Source organism: Pygocentrus nattereri, chromosome 4, assembly GCF_015220715.1.
Source record: "Pygocentrus nattereri isolate fPygNat1 chromosome 4, fPygNat1.pri, whole genome shotgun sequence".
Classification (NCBI taxonomy): Eukaryota; Metazoa; Chordata; class Actinopteri; order Characiformes; family Serrasalmidae; genus Pygocentrus; species Pygocentrus nattereri.
In genome coordinates, this window is record NC_051214.1 from 41,600,261 (window position 1) to 41,620,407 (window position 20,147).

The following is a 20,147-nucleotide window of genomic DNA, read 5'->3' on the forward strand; positions in this document are numbered from 1 at the left end:
GTGTAATTCCTTTTTTATTACTAGACTTTTTTACTTCAAAATGTGTCCCTTTTATTTTTACTGGAATGGTTAACACATACAGTACTGTGCAAAAGTCAGAGACCACTCTTCATTTAACTTTGTCAAAATGTTCATTATTATGTTTTTTCTGGAAAAATGGATTTAAAAAAGTTACAGAAAAATGTGACCCTCTAACAGTCATGCAAGACCTGCTAGACCACCAAAAATATCATTAAATCAACGGTACTTAAAACTTTTATTTTTGAGAGGAGAAAACGGAGCTCTGCTCTTGCTTTAGATCTGAAAAAAATCCACAGGTGTTTCTGTCCATCCTTCCACTGTGAGAAGACGACTCAACACTATGAGTCTGAAAGGCTGTGTAGCTGTCAAGAAGCTCTTAATGAGAAAAGGAAATAATGAAAGGAAATTTGCAAACTAAACTAAGCAGCTGCTGGTCTTCTCAGAATCATGGACTGGCCATGCAGAGCCCAGACCTCTACATTACAGAGCGTGTTTGTGATCACTTGGATCACGAGAAACTGAACATGCAACCAACTTCTAAGATTGAATTTTGGAGGTGTGGAAAAACATCCCTGCAGATTTCTTTGCAAAGCTGAAATAAGTCTCCCAATAATAACGGAAGCTGCAATAAAGGCAAAGGTTGGTATTATATTTGGTGTAATATTTGATATTACACGTATGGCACTACTGCTATTGTTGCCTCCATCATGACTGTTACACCGCACTAGCCTGGCGTAGAGCTATTCTGTCAACAGTCATAAGAGTAGGGGGTATCGGTCTCAAGTTTGGTCTTAAGGCATTCAGGTGTGTAAGGTTCACTTCGTAGATTTTATGATTAACAGTTGATGTTCTACTCTTAGCAGTGTGGTTTTTTGCTTGTTTGAATTTTAGAAGCTATGGTTTGCAGAGTTCAAGACACTTTGAGCTCAGACAGAGAGAGAAAGAGAGGTGAGGTGTGAATATATTAAGAGCAGAGAGATGAAGCAGGCAGTTTGGAAAACAGCAGCATCACAACATATACAGAAAAAACACATTTCAGTCTAGAAAAAAAAAATCGCTACTGGCTTCTGAAGTTTGCTTCTTTAGGTTTACTCTGGAACTACACAGCTAACAAGTAATGGAAGTCTATTTTAGACCACTTAACTCATTGCAGTTTGAAGCAAGTGCTTATTAATTTAGGCATGCAGTTTGCAGGATTAAAGTATTAAATTCTCCAACAAAGAACTGCTGAATTTATTTTACACTAACCCCACTGCAAATGTAGGACCAAGTAAATAAAAAGTACAGCTGTCATTTTGTTGGGTGGGTTTGTGTATGTGACCCCTTAAACTGTTGTGTTCCTATTAGTCTTAAGACGTATTATTCAGTAACTCCTATAAATTATTACTACTCTGAAATTTACACAAAAAAATGTATTTGAGAGAGTGACTGTGTGGCCCCACATACAGGTTGTTTGAGCATAAAATGCCCAGTGCAGTAAACAGTGGCTAGTGTGTGGATGGATGGGCCACTCACATTTGATGCCCAGCAGCAGTGCCAGGTTGGGCTCTTTGCCCTGAGCTCTCTGAGTGAGGATGCTACAGAGAGCCTTTAAATCCAGCAGACAAAGGGACATCTCCTTTAGCAGAGGCCCTGCCTCCTGCACCATGGGGCCTGAGGTCAGCCGCAGCACTTCATCATCAACCGCCTGTCTTTGGTTCTGTACACATAAGACAAAGCACACAAAACATTAAGGATAAGCTGCAGACCAGATCTCTGAATGTCCAGTGCTGCACAGGTTAGTATTTTTGTTGCTTCAATACATCTGGTTCAGTCCCTCAATGTACAATAACTCAGAGGTACAATATTTTGAACTGTTTTATACAGTATGTTTCATATTTATTATCACAGCCACTGCCTTACTGTAAGAATTTAAACTTGCACATATTGCAAATTTTCTCTTTTTTGTCTTAAATTGTTAGTGTTTATTCTTTTAAATAAATGGTTGCAACCGTAAAAACTGCACTCTGGAATCAATAAAGTATTCTGAATCTGATTCATCAAATTTTCGATCCACGTCGTGGAGAAGATATTTTATGATTTGAATTTGATAAGTTCTTTTTTGCCTGCACAGTCCTTTTCAGCAGAAACCATCCTTTACATCTTTCTTGTTTTCTGTCATGTTTGGAAATTGAAACAAACTGAAAAAAGCCAGGAAGGTACTCTGTCGATAGAGGATATAAATGTAAGTTAAGATTAAGTGACTCTTATTAGTCCCACAACAGGGAAATTTCACCTCCACATTTAACCCATCCGTGAAGTAAACCACCACATACACACTAGTGAGCGCACACACACTAGGGGGCAGTGAGCACACTTGCCCAGAGCGGTGGGCAGCCCATTCCACAGCGCCCGGGGAGCAGTTGGGGGTTAGGTGTCTTGCTCAAGGACACCTCAGTCATGTGCTGTCGGCTCTGGGGATCGAACCGGCGACCTTCCGGTCACGAGGCTGGATCCCTAACCTCCAGCCCATGACTGCCCCAAAATGTAATTCATTATAAAACTAACAATGTATGTAAACATGTAAATATGAACTTTCATCTGAATAGACTAGCAAAACAGTAATAGCCTAGCAAAAGTAATTATTCCCAGTTTTTTTAGGGGTTAACACAGTATTTCTGAGAAACTTTCATTAGGTGGGAGACAATAATCCATATCCCACATCCACATTACAGGCACAAAACTTAAAGTCCATATACTATTATTCACTGTAGCACCCAAATGTTCTCTCTTAAAATCAATAAAGTACATCTGTCTATCTATCCATCACATGGCAAACATATTGGTGATTGTTTTGAAAGTGGTTTTGAAAATGACTATTAGGTTTTATTCTATTCACTGAGGTTTGTCCATTAGAGCAAGTTATTTTGGAATGAAACCACATGAATTCTTGAGAACGACTCACGCTGACTGTGACAGAGTTCAAATGTAGGAACATGAATGTGATGTGTGTATGTGTACCCTGTGATGCTGAATTAAAGCACTAGCATTTTAATAAGCTCTTGCTGTGTTGTCTCACGAGGTGGCATGTTTTTACAACATATTCAAAGGAAAGTTATGAAACGTGGATCAAATTTCAAGCTGTTGATTGAGAAATGGTGAATGACAAGTTCCAAAAGCACTTCAGAGTGCTGCAGTGAACTTGAGCTCAGGCTTCAGTATCAGGGGCAATGATGAGGAGCTGCAACTTTGATCTCTAGCAGCTGCCAGACAAACACGTTGACGCTAAGTGAAGGTGAGCAAACCTGATGATTGCCTCCAGTTATGCGAGATGATGAAAGACCAACCACTCTTTGAAAATCAAATTTTTGTGATTTTCTGGCACAAGTACCATAAAGGTTATCATCTTACCAAAACTGCAAACAAAATAGGAAACTTAAAATGTGTGGAATTTGATGATGGCTGACATACATTTCAGACAATTTTTCAACTGAGAAGCCCGACAGAAGTAGATTAAATAAAATGTTCATTATTAAAAAGCACAAGGTATTTCTAAAAAGGTGTGCCATTCTGTTCCCCAGTTGTGTATCTGCAACAAAGGCTTTGAACATTTAGTGCATTAGTAAACTAAGCGACTAACTGCACTTTTTACTCAGGTGATGAGAGAGGAAGAAGTCTAGCTTTTCACTTGCAACAGCACAAACCAGGAAGAAGTCTAACTCTTCCATCAAAGTTACTGACTTCCCAAAAGTTCAAACAAATTATAAAACTTTAAGTGTGTGAGCTGATACCAGGAGTCATCACAGCCCATCAGCAAAAAGCTTGTGTCCCTGTGGCGGCAGATTAAAACACAAAACCAAACACTGCAGCCACAGCTTCACTCTTTCACTGATATCCAATTTGTGACGATGGCGAACAGTTAGATACTTCAAGGTCATCAAGGTCAATCTGTAACCACATATGTGTGGGTTAGAGCACTAGACAGAGAAGAACTAGAACATCCCTGCTGATAATGGGCTTCAATGCCCTGTCAGCTGGGTAATGGATGGCCATAACACAAGGTTTCTCTGTTGTCGTTTTGAGCCTCGCGTGGCTCAGTCTGTGCCGAATGGTCTACGTGTGCGAGCGCCCAACTCTCTCTCACCTTGAGATGCTGATGTGAAAAATCACATCATGAATTATAATTGTGTGCTGAGGGCCAGCTGGGTTATTCATGACCCCTTCTGCTATGAAAAGCTCAGAGAAAGAACAGAAGACTTAGGAGAAAATGTAATGGCACTAAAATGAGCCTTCAATCAAGCCCTAACCTCCACAACCATGGACATTTCACAAGGACGGCCAGCAGGGAGAGAAGTGGGAGTGCTTAACAGCAGACCTGGGTGATAATACAGTGACAATAATTATCAAATCGAATTCTTCTGTATTAAAAATTTATGTTTGACATATATTGTCATTCTGTTCCTTAATCCAGTATTAGCTTTAAATAATTACTACTTTAGCACACTAATTATAATTAATGTACAAAAGTAGCACACATTTTACTCGCTAGACAGAGAAAAGGTCTCGCTGTTCACTCATAACACAAACCAGCAGGACAGATTAGGAGAGTTAGCTGTCAAGCTACTGCCAGTGCTGACATAATGAAGGAGTAAAAAAAAAGTCCAGTGAGTTTAAGGAATATGTCTTAAAACAAGAGGAGATTATGGCAAGAACTTCTGTTTATGGCGTAGAACTGGTTTGGTCTTATTAAATCAGAAGAACTGCAGAGCAACCAGCATAAGTTTTCTGTTATCTTCAGGGCTAAAAATACTAGTTAAAACTGGACATTTAGTGTGTGGATGTAATCATCAATATTGAATGATACTGAAAAATACTGTTTGTGGCACATTGTCGTGAAATTGGCCAGCCCTGTTTCAAACGCTCTCACAGCAAAGAAACTCAGGAGATGTCTGTACCTGATGGACACTCTTAGAGAGGATCTCGAGCTCCTCCTCTCTCTCTGCCAGCTGCTTGTGGAGTTCCTGTGTGATCCCCCTCTCCTTCTGCAGCCTCTTCTCCAGTGCCTGATACAGAGAGAGTGCAAGGGAGAGAGAGAGTAAGAGATAGAGAGAGAAGGGAATGACACAGCATTCATTTCACAGAGCATGCTCAGTGCTTCCTTCATTTAGGCCGAGTCTGCTGGTTCTGATTATGTGCATTCATCATAAGGCCTGGTCATGTACCCAGCTTTTACTGAAACCCAGCTCTCTGCTCTGTGCTAGGGTGGTCCGTACATCATTTTTTAATCGTTATTCCAATATTGGAGTCAGCAATACTGATATTGCAAAAGGTTAGAATACATGAACCAAGAGGTGTCCAAGTCTTATCCTCCTCTTAGTGCTTCAGACCTTTGTGGTTAACGCTGGACACCCCTGTTCTGACCTATAACAATAGTTTTTACTGTTTGCACTGAGGACCCTGACCAATCACAGTACCAGACAGATGTGGGTGTTTTTATGTGGAATTAAATTATTATATATAAAATATTATATATTATATACATCTGCTTAATATATATTATGAAGTAAATTCTTTCTGGTCACAATAATGCAGATCTTTAGTTATGTTACATTATGGATTACCCAATGCAAATTTATTGAATTCTGAATAGTAAGTTAATGGTACAAGTACCTGAAAAGAACAGTACTAGACACGATATGTAATACAGCTCTCAGAGCCGTCTTGTGCCAGTGAAAGAAAGAGCCATTAACTGTGCTGTGCAGGCCAATCAAACTAAAAGCTCCAAGCTTTCTTACCGTCAACTCCAGGGTGAGCTTGTCAATCTGCTGCTTCTGGCTGTCGATCAGCTGAAAGCAGAGAGCATCATAACTTGAGCGATTACCCACTGCTAAAACCCAGAAGATGAGTGTGGACAGGTGGGTGGCTGAGTGGGTGTCAGAGGTGCACTTCATGTGTAGCTTTTGTCGTGAGAGTGTACTCAAAAAGAATGAAAACAGACTGGCAGAGAAAACAAAAGCTTGCAGATAAACAAAACAAGTGACAGGGTTTTCAAGGTTTTTCGGTCACAAAAGTGTATTTTGTAAACATGTAAAGGTTATATATGCATCATTTTAAACACTAATACAGCAGCAAACATCTACTTTCCATGTAAAGACATAGAGAAGTAATGGCACGATGAGAAGCGAAAGAACTCACACCCCCTCTGTGTGTTTTAATCTGAGCTTCTCATTTTTTTGTTTTTATAGTTGCTCCGGCTGCACGTTAGTCCCACCCTATGAAAACGTCGGCCCTCCGCAGACAGTGACCCCGCACATAGCATTAGGCATCCACCACTTTAGGTGGAACAGGAAAACTCGAAAAAGAAGCCGACTTCAGCTTCTGCGAGAGTTGAAATTCATGAAAAGTGATAAGGATGTTGCTCTGTTCCTGCTTGACAGGTGGGTGACATTAACTGATTTTTGCTGTTTCAGAGAACCAATAGATCAGTATTGTTTAGTCCCATGTGCTAATGTTTGTGATAGCAACTGGTTAGCATCACAGCAGCAATTGTTGCAACAGTTTGCTAATCAGCAGTCTAGTTAATGTTTTGTTACATTACTTGCTGTGTGGTTGTTCACTCTGTTATATCATGGCATTTGTCTGTACATGATTGTGAAGGGTTTTATGGCCACAACGATCCAAAAAAGCATCACTTGCCTTGGTACTATGTGTCCATGAATCTGGGGGGCAGAGCTTCTGTAGAAGCACTGAAGGGATTAGTGTATTTGTTTTGCTGTTGAGTTCAAATATCAACAATCGTTCTCAAGAATCATATAGTGCGCCTTTAAGATCAGAGCTATCTGCACTGAAAACCACTGTGGACAAGTGGAAGGGTTGGTGTGTACCATGCTACTCTGACTCTGCTGTTCTAGCAGACGCGTGTTCTCCCTCTCCAGCTGCTTCAAGTCCAGCATGGGCAACCGCACTCCATCCTCCAGACACTTCTCTACCTTCTCCTGCAAACTAAAGGGGAATTAGAGAGACGGACAGAGATTATTAAAATAATTGACGTGTGACACTTGAATAGATCTTGCTAGAGATGCACATTACATTGAAAGATTATACAAAACATTCAGCCTTTTCCCTTAAGAGGTTATTACTGCCAGCATTAGAGTGTCTGCAAACAGCTCCATAAAACAATTCAACAAGTAAAGAACAATTGATGTCCACTATCAATTTTCAAAGGAGCAATGGCAGGCTGTTGCTCCAGTTTCATTATGGGTTATGTGAGTGGTGTGATGGAGGGCTTTTAGGCTGTGATTTTTGCTTCATGTTTCTGTTCATGCAGATTACATGACCTGAAGACAGTTTCACTATACATCATATATATTACGTTATTTAGTTTTTTCTAAGATTTGCAAACAATTTGGAAAGGACAGTATATACCAGCCTAAGTGCAGTGCACAAAAAATTGCAGAATCTTAACAATTCAGTTCAAGAACAGCATCAGTGGCAGCATGCCAGCCTTGTTACTGCCCTAATCAGGCATTCTGTCTTTCTACAAGAGCACAGCTAACCGATGTGCATTCTACATCAGAAGCTGTAACCCAGATGCTGCTGCTGCTCATAAAGCTCTTCTGTATTATCAATGCGGCAATTTACACGTCTACATGCGGCAAATGTTTCTGCATCTAGTGTTGAATGCAGTGATTTTATTCAATGTTTCACATGCTGTTCTGCCTTAAATCCAATTAAACAAGACTAACTGTGCTCTCCTTGTAATGAAACATGCAGTTTGTCAGTGCTTTATAAGAGAAGCATATTGTGAGATCATTTCTCACAATAATGATACATATCATCATACTGTCCACCCCACACCGTAATTAGAGAGAGCTACCTTTGCACAGCAGCTACCAGTTCCTTCTCTCTTTTGGACTGGGTCTCTATGAGGGCATCTTTCTCCTGCAGCGCAGATCGACTCTCCTCTAAGCTCTTCTCCAGCTGGACCACTGTCTCCTGCAGCGCCCGTGCTTTACCCTGCACCTCTTCCAACTGAAACACACATAATAATGTGCACATATATAAACAAAGGTAAAAGGCAATGATGAATGCCAATGATAAATCTCTGGTTTCAACATTTTTAACATATAGATAGTATATCTAGTAGACGTAGATATATTATAATTAGCAACAAAATGTATCGTCACCGTCACATCAAAAGCATGTAACAACATTTGCTATTTTTATTTTCTTACATCATTTGGAAAATACACTGCCGCTGCCTTTTACAATCTTGTCACAATAGCCTATATTAACAGTTACGAATATTTTTGTCTCTCCTGTAAACTTGCAAGCCAGACTTCTGAGTCATGCATTTTGTTGTTCAATGTGTCCAAGGACCATCTACTTTGACAACAAAGGCAATTTGACTGAAATGCAAAACAACCATTTCAAAGAAAATGATGAATTTTTTTTAAATGCAATCAACATCACAAATGTTTTTTGCAATCAAGTGACTTCTTGCTCTGAAAGAGTCATGGCACACAGGGTGCAGTCACATTTTCCCACTGCACAGGACTGTGTGTAGCCGCTTACAATGGAAGTGACAAAGTCCTGATTTGTATTGAGTTGTGGCCAGCTTAACACGCACTAGTTACAAGAGTCTGTGTTTATATGTAGGCGGAGTATCTGAGGCTGACAGTAACATTTTGGGGAAAAAAGCTTTTGTATAGAAAAATATATCAGATTAAATGTCTGATCTGCCTCCAGGATGCAATGAGAAGGCAGATTTTACTTAATTGTTATTTGCTGACATCTGCTGGCTGGATTTTGTTGTTTACTATACAATATGACTGAACTTGCTGTTATGTTAATTAGCTCAGCGTATTCAGCGCTCAACAATGCACAACACAATGCTAATTGCTATGCAGGTAATGTTATGTTGTCATCAAACATTTGTTTCAAAAAGCTAATATTAATCCTCCCATTCCTGCACTGAAATTTGGATTAAAGTGTGAGTGAGCTTCTCTTTAAACAATAAAGAGAGCATACTGTCCATTAATTGCTATTTACTGATGCATTAGCACAGCCCCTGGGAGCAGGTGTTCCTGTATTGGTTTAATGCTGAAATGTGTTCATTATTCTCTAATCAACTGAACTCGTGTCAGATTAGATTCAGGGACCAATCAGAGGATTTGGGCTGAAAAATATTAAAAACCCTGGCCCAGACGAGGACACCAGTAAAGATGGATCTGAAGCTCTGGGTAAAACCTGCCACACATACACCAGCAACTGCTCAAAGTGACGAAATGAAGTTTGTGTATGAACTGCAGAGTGAAATGTCAGAGCGCACACAGCCGTGGACGTTGCTTTATTCTGCTTCATTGGAGTGAAGGTGGCTGATCCTGGAACCTGGAGAAGAAGATTGAGGGCAGTGTACCTGCTGGGCCTGTGTCTGCACCTCGTCCAGCGAGGGCAGGTCAGCTAGGTATTTCTCCAAAGTCTCAATGCGCTGCTGCTTCTCCTGATTCTGCTCCTGCTCTCGCTGGCATTTCTTCTTCAGACTGCTGATGTAGCGGTCACGAGTCTTCATCTGAGTGAAACACATACATATACAGTTGTAAACGTTTGAACACTTCTGGTACAATGAAATGTTTTGTTCATTTTCTAAGTGAACATATGTACACATCCTCTATAGAGAACACACTTCAATATGACCATTTTTATTTGAGTTTACAATACATAAAAAAAATTAACAGAAATAATATAACGTGGCACAATTCTTGCCACATTTTATATATATTTTTCTGAGGTGTTAAATCCAGCAAATAAACAGTAATTGTGCATTAATATGTGCAGATGTGTGTTCTCTGTGAAAGATGCGTTAACCTATTTTCATTTGGAAAATCAGCAAAACATGCAATTTGACTTGGGATGTCAAAACTTTTGCATTCAACTGTAGATATAACTGTTTTTAGTGTTTTTTGCAGTCGTCGGGTTCTACATAGGGCCTATTTGTATTAGTAAATACCTACATATAATAACATAATAATAATTTTCGAGCAAAAGGCTCAATTTAAAAAAAATAAATAAACAGGCATTTGTAAAAGAGCTCAGGCATCAGAAATAGCATCAGGAGGGGAAAAAGTGGACCACTGCATCCTTAACTGCTTATGCTATCAATTTTCTCTAAATAAATTAACAAAAAAAGAGATAAGAGAACTGAAGCTTACCTTCTCCTCCAGCTTCTTGATGTCCTCAGTGTATTTCTGTGTGTTTTGTTTGAGGAACTCATTGAGATGGATGACCTCCAGCTCAGTGGCGGCCAGTTTGCGGCCCAGTTCGCCATTCTCACAGCACAGTGTGTTCCTCTCGGTCAGCGGAGGCTGCGGACTGTGGCCAGACACAGGGCTATCGAAGGGACACTCCTGAGGAGCAACACCATCCAAAAGATAAGTAACAGCAGCTTTAACATCATACATATTAGTAGCATGTTTAATTCGGTAAACAATAAGGAAAGATACCTTGGTTTTAAGCAGATAGGAATCTTCACAGCGCCCCCTCTGGTTCTGGAGGACCTGCTGTGCCCTTAACTCATTTTCCCTGATTCTGGCATGGAGCTGCAGGATTTGCTGCTTTTGCCTATAAAAGGCCAAATACATGTTGAAAACGCACTGCCAGAAAGTCATACTCCCCGCATTCACTTATGAATAAGCTTGGCTGTCTTAGAGTGAATGGCCAAGCATAGTGGGAATATAATGGGAGAGGTCAGTGGACCCTCATAAGCAATAACTGCAAAGATAAATGAAGCACCAGTGCAGTGGACATAAACGGTGCTTTCAGAAAGTGCAGTGTGGAACACAGTGTAGCAGCACTATACTTTAAGTAATGCTGAGCTGTGCATACAGCGTCCACTCTAATGTTCTTTTTCCAGTAAGCACCACTAGCTGCCAGGAAGAAATGTTCCGGTATGAAAAAAGGATGTCATATTTGTTATTACACCCTGATATACGCTTGTAGCACTTTGGCAGACATTTTCTGCCTCTCAGCAAAATATGAGAGAAGATGTCATTAAATGAGGGAGGCTCACATCTGGAATACTAAAGACAATAAAATAGGTGCTCATAGCACCATCTTGTGGAACTCCATGAAACTTTAGTAAAAACGGCATGTAAAAAAAAAATGAATAAGTGAGCAAATATACAAATAAGATGGATATTCTTTATGTGCAGTACTGTGTATAAATTTTGGAAAACGTGTTTACTTCAGTAGCACCTGTGCTTTTCCCAGTAAAATCATTCTATAACAACTGTATGTCAGCAGATCTTACAAACAAACAGTAAAGAAGTCTGTCAAGACTCTACAGTGTATGACCAGATAGTCTCTTAAAGTGATAGTTCAGAGAAATATCTAAATTACAGTTCTCCCTGAAATGTAGTTGCTCACTCAAGGCATTTTGCTTCTCTAGGCTGATGCAGCTAACAAGAGGTGGAACTACATTTCCCACTAAATCATCACACACTCGCCTCAAACCACATGAAGCAAATAGGGAGTCTAAAACAGACTTGCTTATTCAGTTTCTGATAAATGGACAGAAATGAAGCTTTAGAATTGCTGCTGCTTCTGATTTTAGCTATGTGACATACTTTTGTCAGTTTTTGTAAATGCAGGGTAAGGAAAAAAAAAACATGTAAATTAGATATTCTGCCAAACTATTGCTTTAATGCTGAGTATGTATACATGTATGTGTGCCCTCTGCTTGCCTAGTAGCAGGATTAACAGTGCCCCAATTGCTCTATGGGACAGCCTGAACTGTGCTTGCTGTGCGTGTGCTAACACGCACAAATCAGCACAGCTGCCCAAGGTCACCATAGCAATCAGGAGGGCACGTTCCTGACCACATTCACCAACACGTCAACACTGTGTCATTTATACCCTCACATACTGCAAATAGGCTACAAGGAAAGCAGCCGGGTCAAGTCATAATCAGAGATCTTTTAGGTTAATTACATTTGTGAAATTCAAAGACGGACTGTAAAGACCAAACAGGCAAAAAGTTGAAATAGGCAGTTAAATGACATGCTACTTTCTGTGTATGCCCATGTGTTAGTATCCACACTAATATGCAGCACTCTAGGTCGGGGGAAGGCCCTGATGAATTCTCTGTTGATTTTTCCTCATTTCAGCTGCTGCCTCAAACCTTCTGACTCAAGAGCTCTTATTTATACAGGAGAGTTCATTCTGCCGAGGGCTGTGCCCTCTAAGTTGACTAGCTGACTAATCAGGTGTGGCATTTTTTGTCAACTTAGTTTGTTTCCACACTTGTCCCGAATACTTGAGTCTGCACCGAGGCCTGATTCTGGGCATGTTTTGGAGAGAGGTTCACTATCACTGTTCTGCTTTCACACACAAGAATTCCATCTCATGAATCGTGAATTAATTGCGTAATTCCATCTCACTTTTCTGCATGTATGTTTGCTAAATGGGGAGTACTAGCTTCCTCCGTTTGCTGCTTTTTATTATTTCTCTTAGAAATTTAGTGCAGTAATTTTCAGTGTCATGCATGTAAGCAGGTGAGTAGCCAGCCCACTATAGGCAGCAGTGGGACAAAGCACACATGAAGGCAAATCCCATAAATTAATGAATAGCCTAAATAAAGTAGAAAGATCACTAAATCATATATAAACAATATAAAATGATAACAGTAAAACTGTTAAACTGTGTAACGGTACACAGAAGTCATGGTTCAGTTCAAATCATGGTTTGGACGTCACAGTTCGGTAAGAGTTTGGTACAATGGGGAACATCATGTGCACAAGACCAAGTTTCTTTACGTTGATTTTGAACAGACAGTAATGCAAGTTATAGTTTGTTCCACTTAGCGTCGTATAGTCTCCCCTAAGGTAGCTGGTACAGCCTGTAGTGTGTCATCTGCACTCAGATGACACACTACTGATGTCAATGTTAACTTCAGTTGAGATTTTAAAGTTTTTTATAAGGATTTGTGCTGAATCTCTTCACAGGTGCAAAAATACTGCAGGCTGTGGACAGGGATAAGTTTCATTTGTTTAACTTCAGTTTGTGTTTTTTTCTTAAATCTTTTTTTTTATTCACCTTCTCGCCTCACGCTCACAGTTCAAACACCTTAAACTCAGTATCACAGCTAATCGAGGGTCAGCTCTTCAGAAGATCACTGTTGCTAACTTGCTAACAGCTTAGAGTGATTAAGGTTTCCAAGGGGAACTCTGACTTGTGAAATTTGGTTCGTCATTATAGTCATACTGAGTGTTCTCCTCTTGCACCGAACCATGACGTCTGTACCATGATGGTTATGGATGAATACACAGTTACACCCTTAATACATTTTTACTAATCGAAAACGTGATTTATTGGCAAAACATTTTTATGATCAATGTTATCGATAATTAGTTTAGTAGATTAGTTGTTGCAACCCTAAACATGACGTACTCATTTTCATTGACTAAGCAAATCCTTGGTCAAGGACCGTCTTAATTCTGCACAGGTCATCTTTACTCACCTGTCAATCTCCAGTTCCCGCTGTCTCAGGAGCCCCTCCTTTATCTTCACCAGAGTGTTCACGGGGAGAGCCGTTCCACCCAGCATCTGCCCAACACAGAAATCACGCTATTAAAATGAACTTTCTGTATTCAGGGCACAGCTGAATACCAAAGCATCATGTGGTAATTTTACAGGTGAAGGAATGTTCTTAACTTTTGTTCTTAACTTTTAAAGGAAGTAGATTTTATTGTAAGCAATTTGTGACTGTTTTTATTAGTCCAGTCTGTAGTCCAGTTTATTAGTCCAATAATTGAGAAATGACTACACAATAGGAAGCTGCTGTTATCAAATGATGCAAATAAATAAATAAACAAAGTATGTTTTTAGGAATTTTTGACATTTGACAGGCAATTTAATTACGATTAAAGTTTGGCCATTTCTGTAAAGAGAAGCTTGTTATTAAAATAAAAACTCACAGACAACATAATATTAGACGTCATAGGAAAACAGTTCAAAGATGGCTCATGTATAGTTCCCATACAGCTGTCCATGAAGTTCACATACACCTCCAGTTCACATTCCTCCATGTATATGTTTGAGTGATGAGTGACAGGGGGTCTATATGTGACTGAGTGACTAATCTCACACAATCTCTTGAGCACTAGGTGCTAAATGGCACCGTGCTGAGGAGCTGTCAGACTGAGACTTCACATAGGACACACATGTCGTCACATCTTCCTACACGCACTGAAGCTCCAGTAAAAGACGAAAGAAGCTAATTTTGGACAATGAACATTTCTTGGCTGAATAACTACATTTAGGGTGAGGGGGAAAGTTTGTACATTTTATTTTCAACTAACCTTTCTTCTTTAATTTCTTGAACTTAGAAGTTGTCATTCTGTTTTATATTCTGTCAATAATAAATGACTAAATGTAATTACTAGTGATGCAGTGAAATGAACGACTGCTATAAATGACAGAAAACATTTATTTTGAAATGCAGTTCACATTTGTCTCAACATAAAAATGACAAAAATGTCAACAAATATAAAGGACATTTTTTCTGTATAAACACAAGGTGATGACCTTCCATCAACTTAAGATCATAATATCTCCTCTTCTATTTAAAGCACAAATGCACCATCAACTGACAGTTTAGCAGGATAATAGAAAAACAGAGGGCATTTGAGCCACTCTGACAGTTTGCTAGATTCCTTTCAGACCACTCTGCTAATGTGGTCAATAGACAGCTATGGTATCACAGACAGCAGTTTAGTAGATATCCATCCATCCAGGGTCACAGGGGGTGCTGGAGCCTATCCCAGCAGTCTTCGGGCGAAACGCAGGATACACCCTGGACAGGACGCCAGTCCAATCGCAGGGCAGACAGACAGACCTAGGGGCAATGTAGCATGTCCAATTGGCCTGACTGCATGTCTTTGGACTGTGGGAGGAAACCGGAGAACCCGGAGGAAACCCACGCAGACACAGGAAGAACATGCAAACTCCACACAGAGAGGACCCTGGTCACCCGGCAGGGGAATCGAACCCAGGCCCTCCTTGCTGTGAGGCGACAGCGCTACCCACCACACCACCATGCCTCCCCTAGTAGATAGTAGTATTTGATAATCAGCTATATATTAAATCATTGAATTCAGGTGTTCCAGTCACTTCCATGAGGTGTATAAAACCAAGCACCTAGGCCTGCAGACTGCTCCTACCAACATGAGTGAAAGAATAGGTCGCTCTCAGGGGCTCAGTGAATTCCAACATCGTACCGTGATAGGATAGGTATTATAACAAAGTGGAAGTGACTGGGAACCGCAACTCAGCCATGAAGTGGTAGGCCATGTAAAATGATAGCACGCAGAGGTCACCAACTTTCTGCAGAGTCAATTGCTACAGACCTAAAACTTCATGTGGCCTTCAGATTAGCTCAATAACAGTGTAAAGAGCTTCATGGAATACGTTTCCAAGGCTGAGCAACTGCATCCAAGGCTTACATCACCTAGTGCAATGAAAAGTGTCAAATCCAGTGGACTGTAGAGCAGTGGAGACATGTTCTCTGGAGTGATGAATTACGCTTCTCAGTCTCGCAATGTGATGGACAACTATGGGTTTGGCAGTTGCCAGGAGAACGGTACTTGTCTGACTATATTGTGCCAAGTGTAGTTTGGTGGAGGGGGATTATGGTGTGGGGTTGCTTTTCAGGAGTTGGGCTCGGCCCCTTAGTTCCAGTGAAAGGAACTCTTAGTGCATCAGCAGACCAAGAGATTCTGGACAATTTCACGCTCCCAACTTTGTGGGAACAGTTTGGGGACGGCCCCTTCCTGTTCCAACATGACTGCGCACCAGTGCACAAAGCAAGGTCCATAAAGACATGGATGAGCGAGTTTGTTGTGGAGGAACTTGACTGGCCTGCATAGAGTCCGGACCTCAACCCGACAGAACACCTTTGGGATGAATTAGAGGGGAGACTGAGAGCCAGGCCTTCTCATCCAACATCAGTGTCTGACCTCACAAATGCTCTTCTGGAAGAATGGTCAAAAAACTCCCATAAACACTCTCTTAAACCTTGTGGAAAACCTTCCCAGAAGAGTTGAAGCTGTTATAACTGCAAAGGGTGGGCCAATATCACATTAAACCCTATGGATTAAGAATGGGATCTCACTCAATTTCATATGGCTGACGAGCGAATACTTTTGGCAATATAGTGTATGAATAAGCAGAAGAGTTGTCAATGCAAAAATCAATAAGCAGAGGAGTTGTCAATGCAAAAATCAATAAGCAGGGATATATCAATAAGCAGTGGAGTTGTCCGCAGTAAGAGAAATAAACAAAGGGTCTAGAAGATTTGACAGCAGCTGAGAGGGCCTGGCCCTGGCTGAGCGAGGCTCAGGACATGTGTTCCCTTGTTAGGCTTTGCCCCTGCATCATAAACCTGACAATCCATCATGAAAAAGGAGGCTGAGGCAAACAAAATATAACACAGCAGCAAAAAGGCCTGAAAGCATGAGAGCTGCCATCACAACAGCAAAAGGAGTCACTAAAAATTGGTGTAAATTGGTGGTTGCCTAAAAATTCATCCATCATAATTTCAAACTGATGGCAATGGTAGAATTTCACAAGTTAATTTCATATCACAGGCAGTGAAGACTGTTCAGACAGTCACTGAAGTGATGTGCATCTCTGTGACCTGATCTCACAGAGTTCTCATCACTCTGTAGAGACTGAATTCTGATTACTCAGTACAGACTGAATTCTGATGACTCCGTACAGACTGAATCTAGATTACTCCGTACAGACTGAATTCTGAATATTCGGTACAGACTGAATTCTGATTACTCCGTACAGACTGAATTCTGAATATTCGGTACAGACTGAATTCTGATTACTCCGTACAGACTGAATTTAGATTACTCCGTACAGACTGAATTCTGAATATTCGGTACAGACTGAATTCTGATTACTCCCTACAGACTGAATTTAGATTACTCCGTACAGACTGAATTCTGAATATTCGGTACAGACTGAATTCTGATTACTCCGTACAGACTGAATTCTGATTACTCTGTACAGACTGAATTCTGAATATTCGGTACAGACTGAATTCTGATTACTCCCTACAGACTGAATTTAGATTACTCCATACAGACTGAATTCTGAATATTCGGTACAGACTGAATTCTGATTACTCCGTACAGACTGAATTCTGATTACTCCGTACAGACTGAATTCTGAATATTCGGTACAGACTGAATTCTGATTACTCCGTACAGACTGAATTCTGATTACTCCGTACAGACTGAATTCTGAATATTCGGTACAGGCTGAATTCTGATTACTCCGTACAGACTGAATTCTGATTACTCCGTACAGACTGAATTCTGAATATTCGGTACAGGCTGAATTCTGATTACTCCCTACAGACTGAATTTAGATTACTCCGTACAGACTGAATTCTGATTTCACAATTGGTCTAACATATTGACAGATTGCACACAGAGTAAATTCTTATTGCTCCACATAAACTGAATTCTGCTTACTCCAGAGTCACTACCATTAAGTCACTTTCTGCATATGTTACAACAGCATGGCTGTGAAATCAGAGTATGTGTGCTAGACTGGCCTGTATGGTTATACGAGTTTTACATGAAGAATTGCAAAGAATTATGCTTCAAAACTGGATTAATTTGTGTCCACAAACCATTAAGCATTGTTAAGAGGAAAGTTGAAGTAGCACAGTGGTAATGTTTTTGCTAAATGTTGCAGGCATCAAATTTGGAATGAGTGTATATTTACAAAAGACAATGACATTCAGAAGGTAAAACCTAAAAAATTCTGTTTTTGTTCCGTTTTCCAAGTTACTAATCACTGCCTTCTGTTTTCATTAGCATTTCACATACTGACCCATTTTTTTGAATTAGGGTTGTAAATCTGGCCCATGTCAGCTTATCCAAACATATGAAAGTCAGAAAGAGATGCATGCAAGAAAGAGTGTGTGGTGTAGTGTTGTCGCCTTGCAGTCTGCTGGGGCTTTACGTGAACTGCAGGCCGAGGAGGAAGCCAGAGCATTGTTGTCATTCCCCAGCAGCTGAGTGCAGATCTCTGAGCTCACAGACTCCAGGCCTGTTGTCCCCAGCCACCTCTGCGCTGTACAGTGCAAATTCTTACAATTTAAGATCTTCCTATAACTTAACAATATAATTCTGACTAGGGTAGCACAACCATTACACCCTGCTCTCTTGAGGACCGACTGATAACAAGCACTGGCTAGTAGAAGTATCCCATGTTAAGTATTATATGCTTTGGCTCAGCATGGTCTAAAAGATCCCAGAATCTTCGGTTGAGGGCTGATCATTAAGCACTATGAATTCCAGAATTTTTTTCTGAAACTCCCATTGCTTTTCTGCTGTTAGATGGACATTTTTCACCTGTTGTAAATGTGTGCTCCAGGGCTGAGTGAGTTACTTTATGATTAGCATTACTATTGGCTATGAACTTCCACATGAGAGTCTTACTCTGTATAGCTTACAATTTGCTTGTGTGGGCATCATAACATCACACTAGAATATCAACAATGGTATCAGTCTAATGTTTCCAATACCAGATCAAGTTCTTAAAGTGCAAGATCATCCTGATTGCAAGCAGTACTGATATTAGAGTCAGTACTACTCTAATCCTGACTCCTGATCCTACAGTATGAGAATAGGCCCAGTCAGTGAGCTACTGCTGCTCTATACCTTTGGGCACTCTAAGCGACATCCTACTTCATCTCCAACTTGCCCCAATCATATTATTCTGTAGGTAAGAAAGAGAGAAGTTAATTCACTTGATCTGTGGAAATTTAATTGCATTTTTATGATCAATACTGCATTTGCAATGTAAAAGCAGTTATTTTCCCTAAATTAAGTTCTAGGCCTTTTTTTGCCATGAAGACAAGCACATCCATTTTTCCAGGCTTGAGGTTTAAATGCTGAAATTATCATGTCAACAAGCCAGTTCACAAGCTCAGACAACTGAGAATAATGTAGAATATAACTGAAATTGCAATTCTTGCCCACTGCCTATGTAAAGAAATGGATTCAAGAATTAAATCGCTCAACACGCCAAACCCTGCCATGGCACCATCCTGCTGACTAACTCACTTTATGAGTCTGGAAGTCAGCCTCGGCTCGCCCCTCTCCCTAGCGCCGTTACTGCTTTTGCTTATTTGTCTTTCTCCATGCCGCCAACAAACAGAACCAGTGACAGCTGCTGGAGACCTGAAGCTCATCCCGTAAAAATGCAAAATGCCAAGCCTTTCATTTGGATGAGTCATGACTTCTGATTCATCATGCCTCCTGATTTACACTGCTGATACAAGTGCACTAGCATATAAGTAGTCGGTTCGCAATCTATCATATGATTTAATGTGTGCTTGTATACTGAAAGTAAAAATAGTTCAAGGCATTCTTCACTGTAGGTGGTTTTTAATCCTGTGAAATGTCAAGTTTACCACTGTATCTCACAGCTAGCTGGAGCAGGCTGGACTAAGGAGTTAGGGGTTACTTCTGTAAATGTTGAACATGTCTGCACACTGCTACAGTACTAAGAGTTAGAAGTGGATTTAAGCTGATGGATTAGATCAGCTCTGAAAGAAATAATAATGTAACACTGCTACTATGTCAGGACTCCTAAGCAGCCAGAGTTTCAGATGGCATGAAGTAGTATATTGAGCCAAAGAGCTTCCACTTTGCTTCTCTATACCTAAATGGCAGTGAGTGGAATGAGAGGTTGTGGGGTGTAAGCAGACCTAAATGGAGCTGCGCTCTGTGTTCTGCCCTGAGTAAACTGAAGATAGGTTTATCCATTCTCTGATGCAGGATCTTATGTCTGTAGGCCACAGCATGGAACAGCTCCATCCACTGCCAGACCTGACAGCTAATCTGCTGCCAATTCCCTGAATTTTATCAGCCCTGCTGCCACTATTTACCAAGCCCTCTTTATTTGGCCCTACTCTTGGTCAAGTGTAAATCTGGGTGAGAGATGGCTCTGCAACAGTTCTTACCAGAGTCATCATCATCTGAAGGTTTATAAAAATCAGGTCTGGCCTATTAAACAGTGAAAATAATGATCAAAATCAAACAATTTTTGCTAATCTGTTCCTC

The 20,147-nt window shown here is 40.4% G+C and overlaps 1 protein-coding gene across 2 annotated transcripts in view; it reads right to left on the reverse strand.

Moving 5' to 3' along the window:
- cep85l (centrosomal protein 85, like) overlaps positions 1-20,147 on the reverse strand; it is an 84,097-nt gene that overhangs the window by 2,537 nt on the left and 61,413 nt on the right. For both annotated transcript variants that reach the window (XM_017692520.2, XM_017692521.2), the window contains exons 5-13: positions 13,517-13,602; positions 10,503-10,620; positions 10,212-10,406; positions 9,419-9,571; positions 7,877-8,031; positions 6,885-7,002; positions 5,796-5,846; positions 4,956-5,063; positions 1,537-1,720 (exon numbers count right to left, since the gene is read on the reverse strand). In XM_017692520.2, the coding sequence (XP_017548009.1) occupies positions 1,537-1,720; positions 4,956-5,063; positions 5,796-5,846; positions 6,885-7,002; positions 7,877-8,031; positions 9,419-9,571; positions 10,212-10,406; positions 10,503-10,620; positions 13,517-13,602 (1,168 nt within the window). The remainder of the gene's footprint in view (positions 1-1,536; positions 1,721-4,955; positions 5,064-5,795; positions 5,847-6,884; positions 7,003-7,876; positions 8,032-9,418; positions 9,572-10,211; positions 10,407-10,502; positions 10,621-13,516; positions 13,603-20,147) is intronic.